This window comes from Leucoraja erinacea, chromosome 5 (assembly GCF_028641065.1).
Source record: "Leucoraja erinacea ecotype New England chromosome 5, Leri_hhj_1, whole genome shotgun sequence".
Taxonomy (NCBI): domain Eukaryota; kingdom Metazoa; phylum Chordata; class Chondrichthyes; order Rajiformes; family Rajidae; genus Leucoraja; species Leucoraja erinaceus.
The window spans coordinates 60,229,518-60,249,002 of record NC_073381.1 but is presented as its reverse complement, the minus strand read 5'-3'; the positions used below and the strand labels follow the sequence as shown (position 1 = coordinate 60,249,002).

The 19,485-nt window shown below is 41.9% G+C and overlaps 1 protein-coding gene across 1 annotated transcript in view; it reads left to right on the top strand.

Annotated features, from left to right (window-relative positions):
- slc35f1 (solute carrier family 35 member F1) overlaps positions 1 to 19,485 on the top strand; it is a 248,591-nt gene that overhangs the window by 88,382 nt on the left and 140,724 nt on the right. The window contains exon 2 of the mRNA XM_055635758.1: positions 6,090 to 6,265. Coding sequence (XP_055491733.1) covers positions 6,090 to 6,265 — 176 coding nt within the window. The remainder of the gene's footprint in view (positions 1 to 6,089; positions 6,266 to 19,485) is intronic.

Genomic DNA, 19,485 nt, shown 5'->3' with positions numbered 1-19,485 from the left:
CGTTACTACTACTTTCAGACCAATTGGGAATAGTCAATAAATGCCGTCCTCGTTCTGAAGAAGGGTCTCAACCCGAAACGTCACCTATTTTTTTTTTTCCAGAGATGCTGCCTGACCCGCTGAGTTACTCCAGCATTTTGTGTCTATTGCCCTTGGCAATGATGCCTAAAGTCTATGATGGAATAAAATAACAATTACATGATGCCAAGGTAGAAATGACAATTACCTTGGTGCTTAAACACCAAACTGCTTACTAGCTCACCATAAAATAGTAGGCCCTAAAAATTCCTAGCTCTTAAGACAAAAGTAATTGATCCCAGAGATAATTCATTACCTCTCAGAAGCAAGTAAATAGTACCCTCGAGAGCTAATAATAAACCAGTGACAGTTATTTCACCCGAGGCGTGGTGCAGGTTCATGTTCTTGGTTATAGTGGGGGTGTATTTCAATTGCTCCAGTAATTTAAATTAGCCTATCATTTAGAAACGACTTTGACTTCAGCTAAATGCTGGTAGTAGATCAGCGTCACGCAGGAATACTGCGAGAAAAAGTCTCTATCATACTAGGGCAGCACAGTCCCACAGCTAGTAGAGCTGTTGTCTCGCAACACTGGAGATTCTGGTTCGATCCTGACCTCGGGTGCTGTCTGTGTGGAGTTTGCATGTTCCCCCTGTGACTGTGTTGGTTTCCCACATGTTCAGATTTCCTCCCACATTCCAAAGATGCGTGGGTTTGTCTGTTAATTGGCCTCTGTAAATTTGCCTCTAGTGTGTAGAGAGTGGATGAGAAAGTAGGATAACAGAACTAGTGCGAATGGGTGATCGATGGTTGATGTGGACTTGGTGGGCCAAAGAGCTTGTTTTTGTGTTGTATCTCTAAACTAGGCCTCTGTTGATGAGATTTTTAATCATTTTGCACTCAGTACTTTATTGTCCATGGGTAACTCAAGAATTGGGAAAAGGGTCTTGAAATGGGATTTGGATAACTGTCAGAAGAAAATTTGCAATGGCTATGGGGAAAGAGCAGTGAAATGGGACTGTCAGCTATGCTTTACTTAGTCTACACAAATGTGAATCAGTTTGTTCTTATAAACCGGAACAGATGGTGAGATGTAGAAAAAGTTTGATATAAGGGAAATGAGTCGTATTCAGTGATCTCCAATTCTTCTCTAGTTTGTATATTGTGCTATTAAAAAGCCTTTCTATTAGCCTGCGGTTGCTAAACACTTTCTCTTGCAAGGAGGAGAGTGAGTGAGAGAGTGTGTGTGTTGCAAAGTGTTTGTCATAAGAGATAGGAACAGAATTAGGCCATTTGGCCCATCAAATCTACTGCGCCATTCAATCATAGCTGATCTATCTCTCCCTCCTAACACCCGTACTAATCAAGAATCTATCTAACTACCTTAAAAATATCCATTGACGGCGTCCACAGCCTTCTGCGGCAAAGAATTCCACAGATTTACCATCCTTTGGCTAAGCAATTCATCCTCATCTCCTTCCGAAAGGAACGTCCTGAGGCTATGACCTTCGGTTGTAGACTCTCCCACTAGTGGAAACATCCTCTATTGTGAACTAATTTCGACCAATTCCCAATATCAACAAATTTTGAAGTCGCTTAAGAAGTTGTAACTTTGATTTCTACAGTAATATTTACAACATAAAATTCACAAAAGTGGCGCACTGCAATAAATGGAAGTTAATTTACATTGAGATTGTGCTGTTTCCATTTTAGTGGTCCTGAAGAAGATGCACACATGCGCTCATGGTCTTTGTAGTCGGGCCTGTTTTTATGTAAAAGTAGGAATTGGAAGAATTCGTTGTCCATACTGATGAGATATGGAATTCTGAGCAAGTTCACATTTCTATGTCTGAGGAAGCAGAATGGCACAAGTTCAAGCTAGGTAGTTAAGTGGAAGGAGCTGGAACAAGTGGCGACAAGAGTTAACTCCTGTGTGGGTTGGTTGCATGGATGTATGGATTTTAGAACATATGGTTAGAGTCATACAGCACAGCAACAGGCCAGCCCTGGGCCCTTCTGACCAAGATGTCCCATCTAAGCTAGTCCCATTTGCCTGCATTTACCCCAAGTAACTTTAAACCTATCCTGTCCATATAGCAGTCCAAATTTCCTTTACATTTCATAATTGTATTCTATAACTACTTCCTCTGGCAGTTTGTCACATATATATAATAACCGCTGGAAATGTTACCCCTCGGGTTCCTATTAAGCCTTTTCTTCTCAGACTAAACTTGTAGCCTTTAATTTTGATTCCCCTACCTTATGATAAGATTCTGGATTCACACTATCTATTCCCTTCAAAGTTTTACACAGTTCTGTAATATCACCCCTCAGCCTCTTGCGTTCCAAGAAATAAAGTCCTAGTCTATCTAGGTTTTTGCAATAGTTCAGACCCTCTAGTCCTGGCAGCATCCTCATAATTTCTTGTATCTTTTTCAGCTTAATGGTACCTTTCTGCAATACGGTAACCAAAACTCAACTCTGTACACCGTGCAATCTTATCATTCATCTGCCCTATCTACCTACTCCTACCATCACCCATCTACTTTTTGCTTGCACCTGGGGTGTGTCCACTTCACTATGATTCCTGTCTCATTCTTCTGGACGTTCTGCCACAGCTCCATTTCCCTTGTTTGGTCTGTCAGGAGCTGGACAGGTATAATCCTTGTGGACGTTGGAAGTATCCCTGTCTCCCCACATCCTACCGGAGAAACATACCGTGTGTAGGAAAGAACTGCATTTGCTGGTTTAAATCGAAGGCAGACACAAAATGCTGGAGTAACTCAGCGGGCCAGGCAGCATCTCTGGACAGAATGAATGGGTGACGTTTCAGGTTGAGACACTTCTTCAAACTGGTGTCAGGGGAGGGGACGGGACAAAGATAGAATGTAGTCGGAGACAGTAAGACTAATGGGAGAACTGGGAAGGGGGAGGCGATAGAGAGGGAAAGCAAGGGGTATCTAAAGTTAGATACGTCAATGTTCATACCGCTGAGGTGTAAGCTACCCAAGCGAAATACGAGGTGCTGTCCTCCAATTTGTGCTGGGCCTCACTCTGACAATGGAGGAGGCCCAGGACAGAAAGCTCATGAGGAACTTAGCGATGGCCTAACTGTCATTCTTATTGCTTTAAGACCAAGGAGAAGTCCCAGACAGAAATAAAAAAGATCTTGCCTTATCCTGTCATCACACTGCAGTCAGCCACCTTGCCAAAGCCTTCTGTGTCATAGGCTGTACACTTGCCCTCAAACACAGCAATTCACCTGAACACCTAGCCTCTCCCAACACAGCTGCTCTCAATAGGCCACTCCGCCTGTGCCTGCCTTTTTATACACCCGGAACAGTCATACCGGGATATTAACAGCTGCTTTTTAAATCTCCTCCTCATCTCCACTGCACACTTGCTGCTGAAACTAACTTGACTTTTATACTGTTGCCGTTTACTGATCTCCTCTTCAATTTTTACGTGAAGGAGAAACGTTACTCAATCTTGGATTTCCTGCACAATAATTTTGACTTTGGATGTAGTTGTATTTTACAGAAATCATGTACTTTCCTTTTATGTTAAAAGTGTATTAACAAACGGGATTTCAGAATACAGGCAGTACTTGAATTATTACAAAAAAATAGAATAGTCAAGTGATTCAGATGATCTTGAATCGGGCTATTCTGCACTGAAGACATGAGATCAATACGTGATTGTGCAGATTCTGGGATCCCAGAGGAATCGCTCCTCCCTTGCTGCAATATTACAGGAAGTTGACAACTTTGATTTATTGTTTTAAATTCCCCAACGGAAATGTTAGGCTGAGCACACACATTATGTTGCACATGATTTTGCACAGGATGGACAGTGATTTTAAATTAGATCATCAAATAGGCGCCGTGGTTAAGTCCAGCTTCTTTCATCTAAGGCAGCTGGCAAAGGTGAAGCCCATTCTTGAGTGGCAGCATTTTGAAACAGTAATCCATGCCTTTATCACATCTAGGCTGGATTACTGTAACGCACTCTATTTTGGAGTTGCTCGATCTTCCCTGGCTCGTCTCCAGTTGGTTCAAAATGCTGCTGCTCGCCTTTTAACTGGAACTCGAAAGAGGGAGCACATAACGCCAATTCTGGCCTCCCTCCACTGGCTCCCGGTGCACTTTTGAGTTCATTTTAAAATTATTTTATTTGTTTTTAAATCTTTAAATGGGCTCGCCCCGCCTTACCTCTCTGAGCTGCTTCATCCATACGCTCCTGCCCGGTGCCTCGGGTCAGCTGATCAGCTGCTCCTGGAGGTACCGAGGTCTAAGCGGAAGCTCAGAGGGGATAGAGCCTTCTCTGTTGCTGCTCCGGCGCTATGGACCACTCTGCCGTTGCACATTAGACAGGCCCCCTCACTGTCCATCTTCAAAACCAGTATTAAAACACATTTATATTCCTTGGCTTTTGACCCTGCTTGAGACTTTGCTCCTGTTTTAGTGCTTTTAATGTTTTTAATTTTATTGTTTTTACTCTCTCTTTTAATGTTTTTATTGTCGTGTAATAATTTTTTGTCCATGATTAGTCATGTACAGCACTTTGTGGCAACAGTGGTTGTTTTAAAGTGCTCTATAAATAAAGTTATTATTATTATTATTATTTTGAAAACTGCCATCTGTCAAGATGCCTTTGGAAATTAATTTTGTACCCAAAGACATTTCAAAACAAAACAACTTTTTGTATGGAAATGTAATTTTTCTGGCAGAATAATTATAGGCTACTCTACTCTTTTGGCTGACATATATTTACTAAGCCAGTGGTTGTTATTACAAAATTAAATCTCATCCCATGAAAAGCAAAATTCTTGTTTGTGAAACAGAACATTGCTGGAAATGCTGTTGGAACTTGGTTGTTCCAGGGATGATGAACAATGGAAGCATCCCGGAACAGCATGATCTGAAATCCCAGGAAAGCTGTAAAGGAACATAGTGCAAGAAGTGACATTATTTTACATGCATCTGATAGAGAAGTCATTCCAAGTATGATACACAGCTGGTTGAACTTGTTAAGTTTCTGGATTGGCACTTGTCAATCCTCAAAAAAGGTGCCAGTCCTGGTCCTCTCCAGATATAACTGTTTCAATTTGAACCATGCCTAACAAAAAAAAATGTTGTACTGAATCCAGCATCAGCAGTGACCAATCAATGTATTTTTAAATCCCGTTGAGTAAATCAATAATAATGTCTCTTGCATCTTTGCGTTTAGCATGTAACAGATTCAATAATGTTAGCCACGAGGAAGTTATAATGCACACTTATTGTCTGCGACATTCTGGTGAACCAGATCGTCAGGATGAAAATGGCTACTACAAAATGCTAGAGATGTGCTTGGAGGCAGCAACATTTTCAAGCTGTCCAAAATATGGAGGATGGTGAGATGGAAAGTGAGGGCAAGTCTCCGTGGTCTGGAAAGGAAAGGAACAAAAACATTTTTCTCCTCAAATAATCCAAAATATAAGGCATGATAGGTCCCGAATGGCTGATGTATAAGGAATGTGCGTACGATTTTATAATTGTCCATTTTCTTCTAAAATTAAAGCCCACACATTAGGAAAAGATGCCTCAAAGAAGCAGATATTGGTAGATAATTAACCTGTTGTCTTGAAAGTTTAATTTATGGTGGGCCTCAATGAGAAGATGGAGTGTCCACTGTGGGTGAAGTCGTCGGGGCAGGTCAAGAACTTCCTATTCACTGGTTACACTCAGAAGGATGATGTGACAAGCCATTTGCCTGAAAACGCAGCTCCTTTCAATTTACACTGCAATTTCACCTAGGGGGCTTGGGCTGTGAAAGCAGTCGTTCTGACAGCTGACTGTTCTCTCTTTCAGACATGCTTACTGAAGACTTTAAACGTGGCAAAAATAAATGTGTTTTTTGAACAGTTACTGTTACAGAAGCTTGTAAATCTTTTTGTTGGTTTTATATCCATCTTAATTGTAAATAAAATGGCTGCCTCCTGGCCCTATCTGTGTTGCCACTAAATCCGTGAAATAATTTGTCGTTGGTCATTAACTGTGTCCTAATACGCAGATCGCTTGTTCCTTTAGAGAGCTGCTGGTGTCGCTGGCACTGGGCCAGGTGCTATCATTGTTGATCTGTGGTATAGGCCTGACTAGCAAGTACTTGGTGGAGGACTTCCATGCCAACACTCCCGTGTTTCAGAGTTTTCTCAACTACATCCTCCTGTTCCTGGTTTACACAACCACGTTGGCAGTGCGACAAGGTAGGCTACACTTAACTTCACAACACCTTCCTCTTTTAATTGTAACGAGTGAAAAGAACGATAATTGATCAGGCATGTTGTTGCATGTTGAATTTCATTGATCGGGCATGTTATTTCTATGTTGAATTTAAAATGCACTCGGAAGCCAGTTTATCAAATGGGAACAATTTTGAGATTATGGTATCATTTTCTGGTCCCAATCAAGTGACCATTCTCAATGTTCTGTGTTAATTAGAAAGCCCTGTTCAGTGTTACGAATTGCAAGCTTGCCTGGGACGATGGTGGACGGGTAGTAATTGAATGTATTTAAGCATATATCTTCATGAAAATATTAAAGATTGAGTGTGTTAGACCAAACTGGATGTGATAATATTTGTTAGTTAACATCCTTTATCAGGTTGCTCTGGAGACTGGTTTAACCCCATATCATTATTGGACATCGCATAATGTAAATGAGTTTCTATTGTAAAACTTGTGCTATTCATTTTTAAGTGGTTTTCCCTTGAAATTATGGGCAATGTAGAATGAATGATGTATTGATTGTGGACCACACTTGCAGACCTGTGCAGAAAAAGGTTATTGATAAATATGATTTTAAAGAAAAATATTTGGACATTAAATGCAGCTATTGCAAGCAAAGTGAACGAGGCGAGTGCTAGTTACTTGCCTGGTTGCCCCAGGTGTGCTATTGTGCGAGCTGGATGGTTACGTAAGGACAGCCCTCGCATCCATTCCATCCGGATTTTTACATTCCTTCAACAGTTTATTATAGTGAATGATTGCAACTGAACATGGGCTGTGGAATATTGCAGATTACCTCTGGTCAGTTTTAATATCTATCCCTGTTTTTTTACCTTGTAGGAATAACATCAATAGATAGAGCCGTGTCTATTTGCTTTGAAATTTCAGTCAGGTTTGTTATACACATCCTGCCCTTCAGGACTTTAAACATTGACTTCTCCAATTTCCGGTAGCCCTTGCTGTCTCCTCCCCTTCCCAGCTCTTCCTCAGCCCTCGGGCTTATCCTCTTCTTTTCTTTTTTCTTCTCCCCCCCCCACCCCACCCCACATCAGTCTGAAGAAGGATTTTGGCATGAAACGTTGCCTATTTCCTTCGCTCCATAGATGCTGCTGCACCCGCTGAGTTTCTCCACAACTTTTGCCTGCCCTTCAGGACTTTCTCTGATCATCTGTGTTTCAAGATGTACATGATGGAACTGCAGATGTTGGTTTACACAGAAGACAGGCACAAAATGCTGGAGTAACTCAGCAGAACAGGCAGCATCTCAGGAAAGAAGGAACGGTGACGTTTCGGCTCTGCAGAAGTGTCTCGACCAGAAACGTCATCCATTCATAGAAACATAGAAACATAGAAATTAGGTGCAGGAGTAGGCCATTCGGCCCTTCGAACCTGCACCGCCATTCAATATGATCATGGCTGATCATCCAACTCAGTATCCCGTACCTGCCTTCTCTCCATACCCCCTGATCCCCTTAGCCACAAGGGCCACATCTAACTCCCTCTTAAATATAGCCAATGAACTGGCCTCAACTACCCTCTGTGGCAGAGAGTTCCAGAGATTCACCACTCTCTGCGTGAAAAAAGTTCTTCTCATCTCGTTTTTAAAGGATTTCCCCTTTATCCTTAAGCTGTGACCCCTTGTCCTGGACTTCCCTAACATCGGGAACAATCTTCCTGCATCTAGCCTGTCCAACCCCTTAAGAATTTTGTAAGTTTCTATAAGATCCCCTCTCAATCTTCTAAATTCTAGAGAGTATGCTGCACCAAGTCTATCCAGTCTTTCTTCTTAAGACAGTCCTGACATCCCAGGAATCAGTCTGGTGAACCGTCTCTGCACTCCCTCTATGGCTATAATGTCCTTCCTCAGATTTGGAGACCAAAACTGTACGCAATACTTCAGGTGTGGTCTCACCAAGACCCTGTACAACTGCAGTAGAACCTCTCTGCTCCTATACTCAAATCCTTTTTGCAATGAAAGCTAACATACCATTCGCTTTCTTTACTGCCTGCTGCACCTGCATGCCTACCTTCAATGACTGGTGTACCATGACACCCAGGTCTCGCTGCATCTCCCCCTTTCCCAATCTCTCTAGAGATGTTTGGTCACCATCTATTGTAATTATTAATTGTAATTATTATTATTTTTTGCTGCTAGTATCTAGAAACTGGACTGCATAGCACTTGTTTTTTAATGTACAAATTGGGCACAAATCTAGTTTAGCCCTTAAACATTTGGCGACCATATCTGGGTGAAATAGAGCCCATCAGGAAATCAGACTATCTACTGTCTACTGTAGAAGACCACGGGCACTTCTGTCTACTATGCACATCATAACATCTGATATTCTGTTGTTCACAGACTCGTATCTGAATTCATATTTGTTTTTTGTGTGGTATTTTCACTCTTGCCAATCTAATTTGATTTTATGGGTACAACCTTTGCCTATGTTTGAAGTATCCCAGAGAATCAGAAGCATATTGCACTATCATTATTTAAAGGAACATGCTGGTGATGTAAGAGAATTTAACTTGCAGCTTCACAGCTCACTGAAGACCGTTCCTTCCCTTTCCAAATTTGGGGTATGCTTAAATTAATAGGATGAGGAATGTTGTGGGAAAGCAGAGAACAGGTGGGCTCTAAAAATGTCTCCCAAACAGTGGTAGTTCCAGTTCATAAGTGATAGGGGCAGAATTAGGCCATTTGACCCATCAAGTTTACTCTGCCATTCCATCATGGCTTATCTATCTCTCCCTCCAAACCCCATTATCCTACCTTCTCCCCATGAACCCCTGATACCCTTACTAATCAAGAATCTATCTATCTCTAACTTAAAAATATCAATTGACGGCCTCTACAGCCTTCTGGAGCAATGAATTCCACAAATTCACCACCATGGTGAAAAAGATCTTGTTCCTGAACTAGTGACAGAGTGTTGCCAAATATCTTTGATTCTGCTCTTGGAATTCTGATTGTGTTTGCTTCAAACACATTGCATTAGCTGGAATTTTCAAATGCTGTTACATTTACCGTATCAAGGTTGGATGTCACTTAGATTTCCATTCCATCTAGACAGCAAGCTTTAAAAATTGACACTTTAAGCTCAGCATCTTATTGATGTTGCCTCTTACAAATTCTAAACCATGAACAAAACTAGTTTTCCATTCTGCTATTTTGCCAGAGACAAATTGGAGCCATTGCTTTTTTAAAAAAAAATAGCATTTCATGTGAATCCTTTCTTTTTTATGAAAGAGGGATTTTGGAATTATAGTATCAATGGAATTTTATCCAGCAGTAGAAACTGACCTCAGTGCTGCTGAAGATTGCTAAAGATACCTATTTAACTGTTGTGAGAGTATCTGCCTCCACCACCATTTTGGATGTGTGGCAAATTACAACCCCCTTTACTTTGTGTGGGTGAGGGGGGCGGAGGTGAGGGGTAATTCTTTAAAACCTCTTGTTCTCACTTTATTTCTGTAGGCTCTTGTTTTGAGCACCTCCACAAATATGGGGCGGAAAAATGATTTTTACTGCCTATTCTATCTATCCCACACACAATCTTGTACACCTCTGTAAAGTTGCCCCTTAACCTTCTCTGCTTCAAGGAACTATCCTCTCTAACCTCTTATCTGACAAGTTCCACCTCAGGCAACATCCTGGTGAACCCAGGGCTGCCAACTCTCACGCATTGAGCGAGACTCACGCATTTGACAAAAGTCTCACGCTGATGACAGAAGTTCTCATGCTCACAAAAAAGTTAAATAAATAAATAAAGTCACACTCCTCCACACTCACCAATGAGAATAGTTTTCTGTCGGCGGGTTTCCCGTAAAGAACGAGCAATTTAATTGGCTTAAGCCCATCGCACACTATTTAAAATGGCAATGTAGACAAAAATGCTGGAGAAACTCAGCGGGTGAGGCAGCATCTTTGTCTGACTTTGACCCTTCTTCAGACTCAAGCATTTCTCCAGCATTTTTGTCTACCGCTCTATAGATGCTGCCTCACCTGCATTCACATTCCTGTGCAGATGGTGTGATAGGTGAGACACGGCAGTGGTCCCAGCAACCTCCCCCCTGAGGCACCGCTCACGCCTCCCACCCTCACCTCCGGCGGACCTGAGTCCGGCGGCCGCTCTGGAAGGGAAATGCTCCCTGGCCATCGCCAAGTCTCCGCTCACTCCGGGTGTTGTCGCCGCTTCACTGACACACACTCTCACACACAACCTAACACACACCCTTGCACACACACACTCGCACACACAACCTAACACACACCACACACACACACACACACTGGCACACACAAGGTTTAAAGGAATATGGCCCAAATGCGGATAAATGGGACTAGTTTAGATGGGGCATCTTGATCTGCATGGACAAGTTGGGATGAAGGGCCTGTTTCCATGCTGTAAGACTATGACACACTGTAGAAATGGTGCAATTGTTCTGGAGAGGATCCAGGGGCGATTTATGAACATATTGGCAAAGCTGGAATTTTTTTTCACTTTGAAGAAAGATTTGATAACTGGGATTGTATTCTCTGCAGCAACGGAGGTGAAGAAAAGACTTAGTTGAGGTGAATAATATTATGAGAATAGGACCTGTTTCGCTTAACAAAGAGTGTAGGAAGGAACTGCAGATGGTGGTTTAAGCTGAAGATGGACACTAAAAGCTGGAATAACTCAGCAGGACAGGCAGCATCTCTGGAGAGAAAGAATAGCTGATGTTTCGGGTTGAGATCTTCAGACTGACGAGGTTGAAAACCAGCCATAAAACACAATGACTGGAGATGTGTGTTATCCAACTAAGGGCAGAAATCAGAATCATGTGTTCATCTTTATTGACGTGACACCATAATAAATATATTACAGAAAAGATAATTTAATGGGGTGGCACGGTGGCGCAGCGGTAGAGTTGATGCATTGCAGCACCACAGACCCAGATTGGATCCTGACTGCGGGTGCTGCCTGTATATTATCTGTACATTCTCCTTATGACCACATGGTTTTCTCTGGATATTCCAGTTTCTCCCACATCTAAAAGAAGTGCAGGTTTGTAGGTTAATTGGCTTCTGTAAATTGTCCCTGGCATGTACGATACAACTGGTGTATGGTAGATTGCTGGTCTGTGTGGACGTGGTGGGCTGAACGGCCTGTTTCCATATATATGTTTTACATATATATCTTAATTTCATTGAACCATATACGGTTGAATATGTGACATTATTTTCGTCTTGTTTCTATAGTCAAAGGGTAAGGTTATTTATTTTTGTAAAACAGTGATGGAAGTCCGACTCCTCTTGCCTTGTTTTTATATTTTTGTTTCTCTATATTATATGCATAACAGCATGACTTATAATCTGATTTCCATACATGAATATACTAAGGTCATTCATGTGTTGCACCTGTTCATCAGAGCCTGGCTCTACTGTGGAATGTAATTAGGAATGTAATTTAGCCTAACCTTATTCATACCTAATTCAATTTGAAGCATAAATGTTGCATTCAAGTGTAAGTTAAAAGACTCACTGCAGTATGCACCAGATTGCACAATTACAAGCTGAAAAATGGAAAAGCTCCCTACCTTGGGAGGAGGGACACCCCCCTCCCACATCCTCTCCCCCTCAGTGGCTATGCTCCCTCGCAATTTCTCACTCTCAACTCTCACCCACTGTTGGCAGCCTTGTGAACCTCCACTACATCCTATGCAACACAGGCATGCCTTTCCTATGATCTGGTTAACAGAAATGCACAGTCTTCCAACCTAACCAGACTTTTATCATGCTGCTCCAGGTACACTACTTCAAACTACTTTTACTTTAGACTTTAGAGATACAACGCGGAAACAGGCCCTTCGGCCCAACGAGTCCGTACCAACCAGTGATCACTAGGGACAATTTACAATTTTACTGAAGCCAATTAACCTACAACCCTGCACATCTTTGTAGTGTGGGAGGAAACCCGAGCACCTGGAGAAAACCCATGTGGTCACAGGGAGAATGTGCAAATGCCATATAAACAGCTCACATAGTCAGGATCGAAACAGGGTCTCTGGCGCTGTGGGGCAGCAACTCTACCGCTGCGCCACTGTGCCGCCCAAACCAGGGCAATTTATTTTCGTTTATTAGGTGGAATAAAACAAATTATTTAGCACCCATGTCTCACTGACCACTGTGCTCTTTTCTTCATTTTAGGACTGAATGATGAGTTCAAATGACAATTGAGGATGATGTCTTGTATACTATGCCCATTCACAGCTTTTTCAAATACCTGTTGAATTTTGCCACTTTAATTTTTTTTTTCAAACCACATTGATTGGAAGAGGATCAATGCTGTGAGGTGGTTTGTCCTGACTGAATAGTCCATAAACCAAGGATTCAGCTGACATGAGGTGAAACTTCACATTTTAGAGGGTTGTAACTCTTTGGACTACTTCACTCTAGGGGATGCTGAATGCTCAGTCTTTGACTGTTTAACAACTTGTAATTGATAGATATTTTAATGCTAGTGATTGAGGGATATAGTACAGTGTGTGCAAAATACTGACAAAATGATCACCAAGGAGCTTAAGAAACAAGCGTATGATCCATTTTCTATTCATGTTGTACATCTCATTGTCTGCTTGCACTTAATCCTTGAATAAAAATAGAAGAATGTGTACTAAATAGTGCAATTCCATAAATTATTGCATATTCACTTTGCACGGAAATTCCAATAATTATCTTGTTATGCCGTCCATGCTTAGTAGCATACTGTAGTAAATTAATTTAATCAATAAAACAGGAAACTATGGGGCAATAATTGACTCATTAAATAAGAACAAGCAGATCCAACAATAGAATCATTTTGAACCATGAAGGTCGTGCTATTCATGCAAATGTTTTATTTTCACTGTAAGAATGTAAATTAAGAGAACTACTAAATAAAGGGCAATCGCTGTGCTTTTAAAATTCCCTGCTGGGGACCCCACGCAGCCAGAGCAAGTATCAAAACTTTGAATATGTGTGGTGCACTATTTTCCAACTTGGTTGTAAAACTTGAGTGCAGCATGTGCTTGATTTTTCAACATTTATTCTCGGCTGGGGAGGGTTTCCCTGCCTGGAAGAGTCAGGCGAGTACCCCTACAGAACAATTTATTGAAGAACAAGTCATCACAACTTTGCAGGAAACGCTAACCACGGATTTGCTGCCTTCCCAGCATTGTGATGTTTTTGTTGAGTAACATATAATTAATACTTGAATATTTGCACAGGCATTTGTTATATGTAATTACAGCAATGTTTAATTATAAATCAAAAGCATATTTTGAATGTTTAATTGGCTTCTGATTTTTGTGACTGTGACCCATGTCACTTTCCTTTTCATGTATTTGAGGTTGAAGAATTGGGAGCGAAAGCTGAGGCTAGGTTTGGGGATTTGTGTAATTTTTAGAGTGAGTTCAATGATTATGATGTAGTGAATTTTGAATACGCATGGCAATGAATGATCAGAACATATTTGTTAATGTTACAGTAAACATGTTGCGTCAGTGGCAGCCGAGGTTTACAATTTTAATATAGAATGTATCAAAAAGTATAAAGGCAGCTGCTGGCACATAAGAACATCGCCCTCCGTGGGCTCCCCTCAACAGGTCAGTCACCATCTATGGAAAACATGGAGAACATTTTGGGTTTGGACCCTTCTGCCTACGGATTATAGTGGAGAGGGGGAGTGTAGGTGGAAGAGATGGGCCAAGACGCAGCCAGCCAAGGCAAATGATAGATGGATATTGGGGGGGTGGCAGATGGGTGGTCAAAGACCAGAGATGAATGGAGACAAAAGGCTGAGATAAGGCTCCTTTGTCATCTACATCAATGATTTGGATGAGAACAAACAGGGCAAGATTAGTATGTTTGCTGATGATACAAAAAAGTTAGTGGTTTTGCAGGTAGTGAAGATGGTTGTGAAAGATTGCAGTAGGATCTTGATCGATTGGCCAGGTGGGCTGTGGAATGGTTGATGAAATCTAATACAGAGAAATGGAGGTGTTGCATTTTGGGACGTCTAACAAGGGCAGGGCCTATACAGTGAATGGTAGGCCTCTTGGGAGTGTTGTAGAGCAGAGGGATCTATGAGTGCAGGTGCATGGTTCCTTGGAAGTCAAGTTGCAGATAGCTCAGGTGGTCAAAAAGGCTTCATCAGTCAGAGTATTGAGTGTAGAAGTTGGGAGGTCATTTTGCAGTTGTATAAGACGTTGGTGAGACCACGTTTAGAGTATTGTGTTCAGTTCTGGGAGCCATGTTATAAGAAAGATATTGTCAAGCTTGGAATGGTTCAGAGAAGATTTGCGAGGATGTTTCCAGGACTCGAGGGTCGGAGCTATAGGTAGAGGTTGAGTTGGCTGGGTTTCTATTCCTTGGAACACAAGAGGATGAGGGGTGTTCATATAGGGATTATAAGATCACGAGAGGAATAGATTGGGTAGATGCACAGAATCTCTTGCCCAGAGTAGGGGAATTGAGGACAGAGGACAGACAGTAAGTTCAAGGTGAAGGGGAAAAGATTTAATAGGAATCTGAGGGGTAACCTTTTCACACAAAGGGTGGTGAGTGTATGGAATAAGCTGCCAGAGGAGCTAGTTGAGGCTGGGACAATCCCAATGTTTAAGAAACAGTTAGATAGGTACATGGATAGGCAAAGTTTGGAGGGATATGGACCAAATGCAGGCAGGTGGGACTAGTGTAGCTGGGACATTTTTGGCCAGTGTGGGCATGTTGGGCCGAAGGGCTTGTTTCCACACTATCAATTTATGACTCTTAGAGGAGAAGATATATGAATTATGAGGCCAGAGCAAGGGATGTAGGGGGTAGGAGATGTAGGTAAGGAGAACGTGTAGGGTGGGGAAGGGAGTCATGACCGGGGGTGAAATGAATTAATATATCTAGGTGGGGCACAGGTAAGAGAGGGAGAAGGAAAAGGAGAGGCCAGGGTTTTGGTTAGATATCTGAAATTGGAGAATTTAATGTTTATGCCAGTGCATTGTAAATATTGCTATTCATTTGTTCCTGGGTTTGAATCTTTCATCACTGTCCAACGACCTGATGGAACAACCTTCCCCGGCAGCTCTGCAATGGCTCACCACCACCAGCTTGTTGTGGGGAGCAAGGGATGGGAATAAATGATTCCACTGATGCTGAAGAAGCGCAAAATAATCCTGAATAATAATATGAGTGCATTTTAGGGCAGCCTGCAATCTGCCTGTGAAAATAGCTGAAACCGCATGAAGCAGTAAGCAACAAACTGTGAGATGTGGCAGAGATCAGTGGCAGCAACCTGAGGTCAGGAAGCTGAAAGCCGCCATGAACTTGACCTCAGCAGGTGAAGCAGTCTGAGCATGAGTTTGTGCCACAGGTGTCAAAAATGACAAAAGAAGCAGTTTGAATATTAGCCCTTTAAGTAGTGTGAATTCAGGAGAGGTTGTTTCCACTGGAGGGAGAATCTAGGACCAAACGTCATAGCCTCAGAATTAAAGGACGTTCCTTTAGGGAGGAGATGAGGAGGAATTTCTTCAGAGGGTGGCACATTTGTGGAATTAATTGCCACAGAAGGCCAAGTCAGTAGATATTTTGAAGGCAGAGATAGATAGAATCTTGATTAGTACAGGTGTCGGAGGTTATGGGGAGAAAACAGGAGAAGGGAGTTAAGAGGAAAATATAGATCAGCCAGACTTGATGGGCCGAATGGCCTAATTCTGCCCCTGACACATGAACAATTCAACCTCCTGCAACTTGTTTTATATTTAAAATCAGTATCGTTGCATTTCATAGCAAAGAGGTTGAAACTTGTGGTGAAAATGAATTTTGGGCATTGCACCACTTAGTCATAGCATGGAAACACGCCATTCAGCCCAATTTGTACACACTGCCCAACAGGTCACATCTACACCAGTCCCACTTCCCTGAGTTTGGTCCATTTTCCTCTAAACCTGTCCTATTCAAGTAAAGATATTAAAGATGATCATAAACTGGATGCTATTTTTGTCTTTGTTTTCATCAGCATTAATGAAATTTTGCAGCTCTTTGTTTCAAGGAAAACTTATTTCTTTGTGGCCAGTATGTTCTAATTAGTTTCTCGAAAAAGCAGCTTACTAATTTATTTGTTCTAAATTCAGCTTTCACAATACTCGTGAGATGCATATGACCTAGAACATGAGGCTGCATTTAAATGAACCAGTCACAAATGTGGAGTTTAATGGTAGATTCCAGAAAGGTTTATTTCCTCATGGCTGTGGGTGCAGAGTGAACTTAGTGATAATGGTACCAAGTGAACTCAGTGATCACTTTATTTTGTCTTGTGCAACTCTTGTATGTTCAATGGGCATTCCTTTACGCAATTCGAACATGGAGCAGTACAGCACAGGATTAGGTCCTTTGCCCCACAATATTCATGCTGGGCATGATGACAAGGTATACTAATATCCTCTGCCTGCACGTGATCCATATCCTTTAAATCCCTATATATATGTGACTTTCTTAAAAACCCCATAAAACCCTGTTGAATGGTGGGTCTAGACCAGGTTGCAAATATTTCTGTGGCTCCATCTTGTCCTTTTAGCGCCCACAATATACATGCCGAACACAATGACAAGTTAAACTAATGTTCTTTACCTGCACGTTATCCAAATCCCTCAATTCCCTGCATATCCATGTGCCTTTCTAAAAACACCACAAAACCCTCTTATATGGTGGGTCTTGAACAGGTTGCAAATATTTCCACAGCTCCATCTTGAAAGAGAGTGGACCCAGGTAAGTTATCCTAGATATCCTACAGTTATCCTGACAGTCACTGATAAAATAATTCTTGCTCCAATCTGAGGTTGTTGTTGCAGGTTTAAAATGTTTAAGTGAGATTACCCAGATTGATGCCCAATATCTTACTGAGGTTCAGATACTCCCTCAATGTCCTCACTGAAAATGGCCTCCTGAATGCCCAGATTCCCTTCTCCCTTTTAACTTGCCTGCTTTTTTGTGTCCATTCTCATGTTATGCCACGTTGTATTCTGGGGGAATTGCGTACAATTGCAGCCATGTCTGTGAGAAATGTTATGCACAAAACACTTATTGAATCATATCAGTCAGCAGTTTATTTTCACACCTCCAACTCTTCACCTCTTCCACACTCTACTTTTGGTCTGAAGAAAGTTCCCCACACGAAAAGTCACCCATCCTTTTTCTCCAGAGATGCCTCCCCACCCACTGATTTACTCCAGCACTTTGTGTCTATCAACAGTTTATAATCCCTGTAAATGGTGCAATTGGGTGGATGGGGGTGGGAGGTGAATTGCTTTTATAAGGTCATAAGGAATACGAGTAGAATTAGGTCATTCAGCCCATCAAATTTATTCCACCATTCAATGATGGCTGATCTATCTCTCCCTCCTCCACCACTATCCTACAGACACACAGAATAATTTACAATTTTACCAAAGCCAATTAGCCTACAAACCTGTAAATCTTTGGAGTGTGGGAGGAAACCGGAGCACCTGTAGAAATCCCACGCTTTCACAGAGGGAACATACAAACTCCATACAGACAGCACCCGTAGTCAGGATTGAACCGGGTCTCTGGCGCTGTAAGGCAGCAACTCTACATCTGTGTCACCATGCTGCCCATTTAATGATCAGTTTGTGGAATTTACTTAACACAAAGTGTGAGTTGAAGGTGGGTACATAATTTGCACCTGAACACACAAGTCCTTGCTATCAGTGGGAAGTTTGATATTATCATCTGAATATGCACACCAAAGATTTACTCGAAGTGTGCAGCTTGGCAAATGATTTTTGGTTGTAGTCTTTAACTTACTCAAGATGCTTTGCATCATGGTATACTTTATAAAATGTTAAATAGGCTTTATTAAGATTTCTTTTTTTCAGTGTCACCAAAGTGTGGAGTCATGCATTTTGGTAGTCGGAATAAAGGCGCAGACTATTTTCTAAATGGGGAGAGAATCCAGAAATCGGAGGTGCATAGGGACTTGGGAGTGCTGGTGCAGGATTGCCCAAATGTTAATTTGCAAGTCGAATTTGTAGTAAGGAAGGCAAACACATTGCCAGCAATTATTTCAAGAAGGCTAGAATATAAAAAGAGGAATGTAATGCTGAGGCTCTATAATGCGCTGGTCGGGCTGCATTTGGAACATTGTGAGCAATTTTGGGCACCATATCTGAGGAAGGATGTGCTGGCTCTGGAGAAGGTCCAGTGGAGGTTTACAAAAATTATCCCAGGAATGAGTGGGTTAACATACGATGAGCATTTGACGGCATTGGGCCTGTACTCACTGGAGTTTAAAAGAATGAGGGGGGATTTAATAGTAAGATTAAACGAGTACTTACCAGTACGAAGTTTGATCTGTATTTTATGAGGAGTTACGATGAGGGATTACGTGAAGAACCCACCCAGCGCGCAGGCGCGGCATACTTCCAAGCAGCGGTGTGGAATCACAGATAGACACTAGTTGAAGTAAAGATAGTAAAGACCAACGAGACATTAGTCCGAATTTGATCTATATAATGAGGGTGGGAGCGGAGGGCACGTAATCCCTCATCGTAACTCCTCATAAAATACAGATCAAACTTCGTACTGGTAAGTACTCGTTTAATCTTACTATTTTACTTCGGAGTCACGTGAGTGACTACGTGAAGACTTCAAAGGTCTGTGATTTCAAACCGTGTAACAGTTATATCACTCACTGCCGAAAGATCATCGAGGGAGGAAGTGGTAGCTAGAGACCAACAAGTTTGTTTAGTTATAAAAGAAATGTTTATTAACTATAACAAAAAATAGCTCCCATGGGCTTTAAATCATAACTTTGCGGTTTTTAAAATGGTATCCGCAAAGACGTCCTGTTCCATCAGCGGTTTCTTGTAAAATCGTTGGAATGTCGATTCCCTTGACCATCCCGCTGCTCTGAGGATGTGGTCTAGGGGAACCTGCATCCTATCCGCCGCTGAGGTGGACGCTGCCCTGGTTGAATGGGATTTAAAAACATTTGTGTTAATCCCTGCCATGCTGAGGACCTGTTTCAACCATCTGGATAATGTTTGGCTGGTTACCCGTCCAAAAGGCTTTCTGTGGCTAACCCATAAGGCTTTCTCTCTCCCTCTAAGCGTTTGGGTTGTGTCTAGATAATGATGAAGGTGGGTCACCACACACAGCCTAGGTT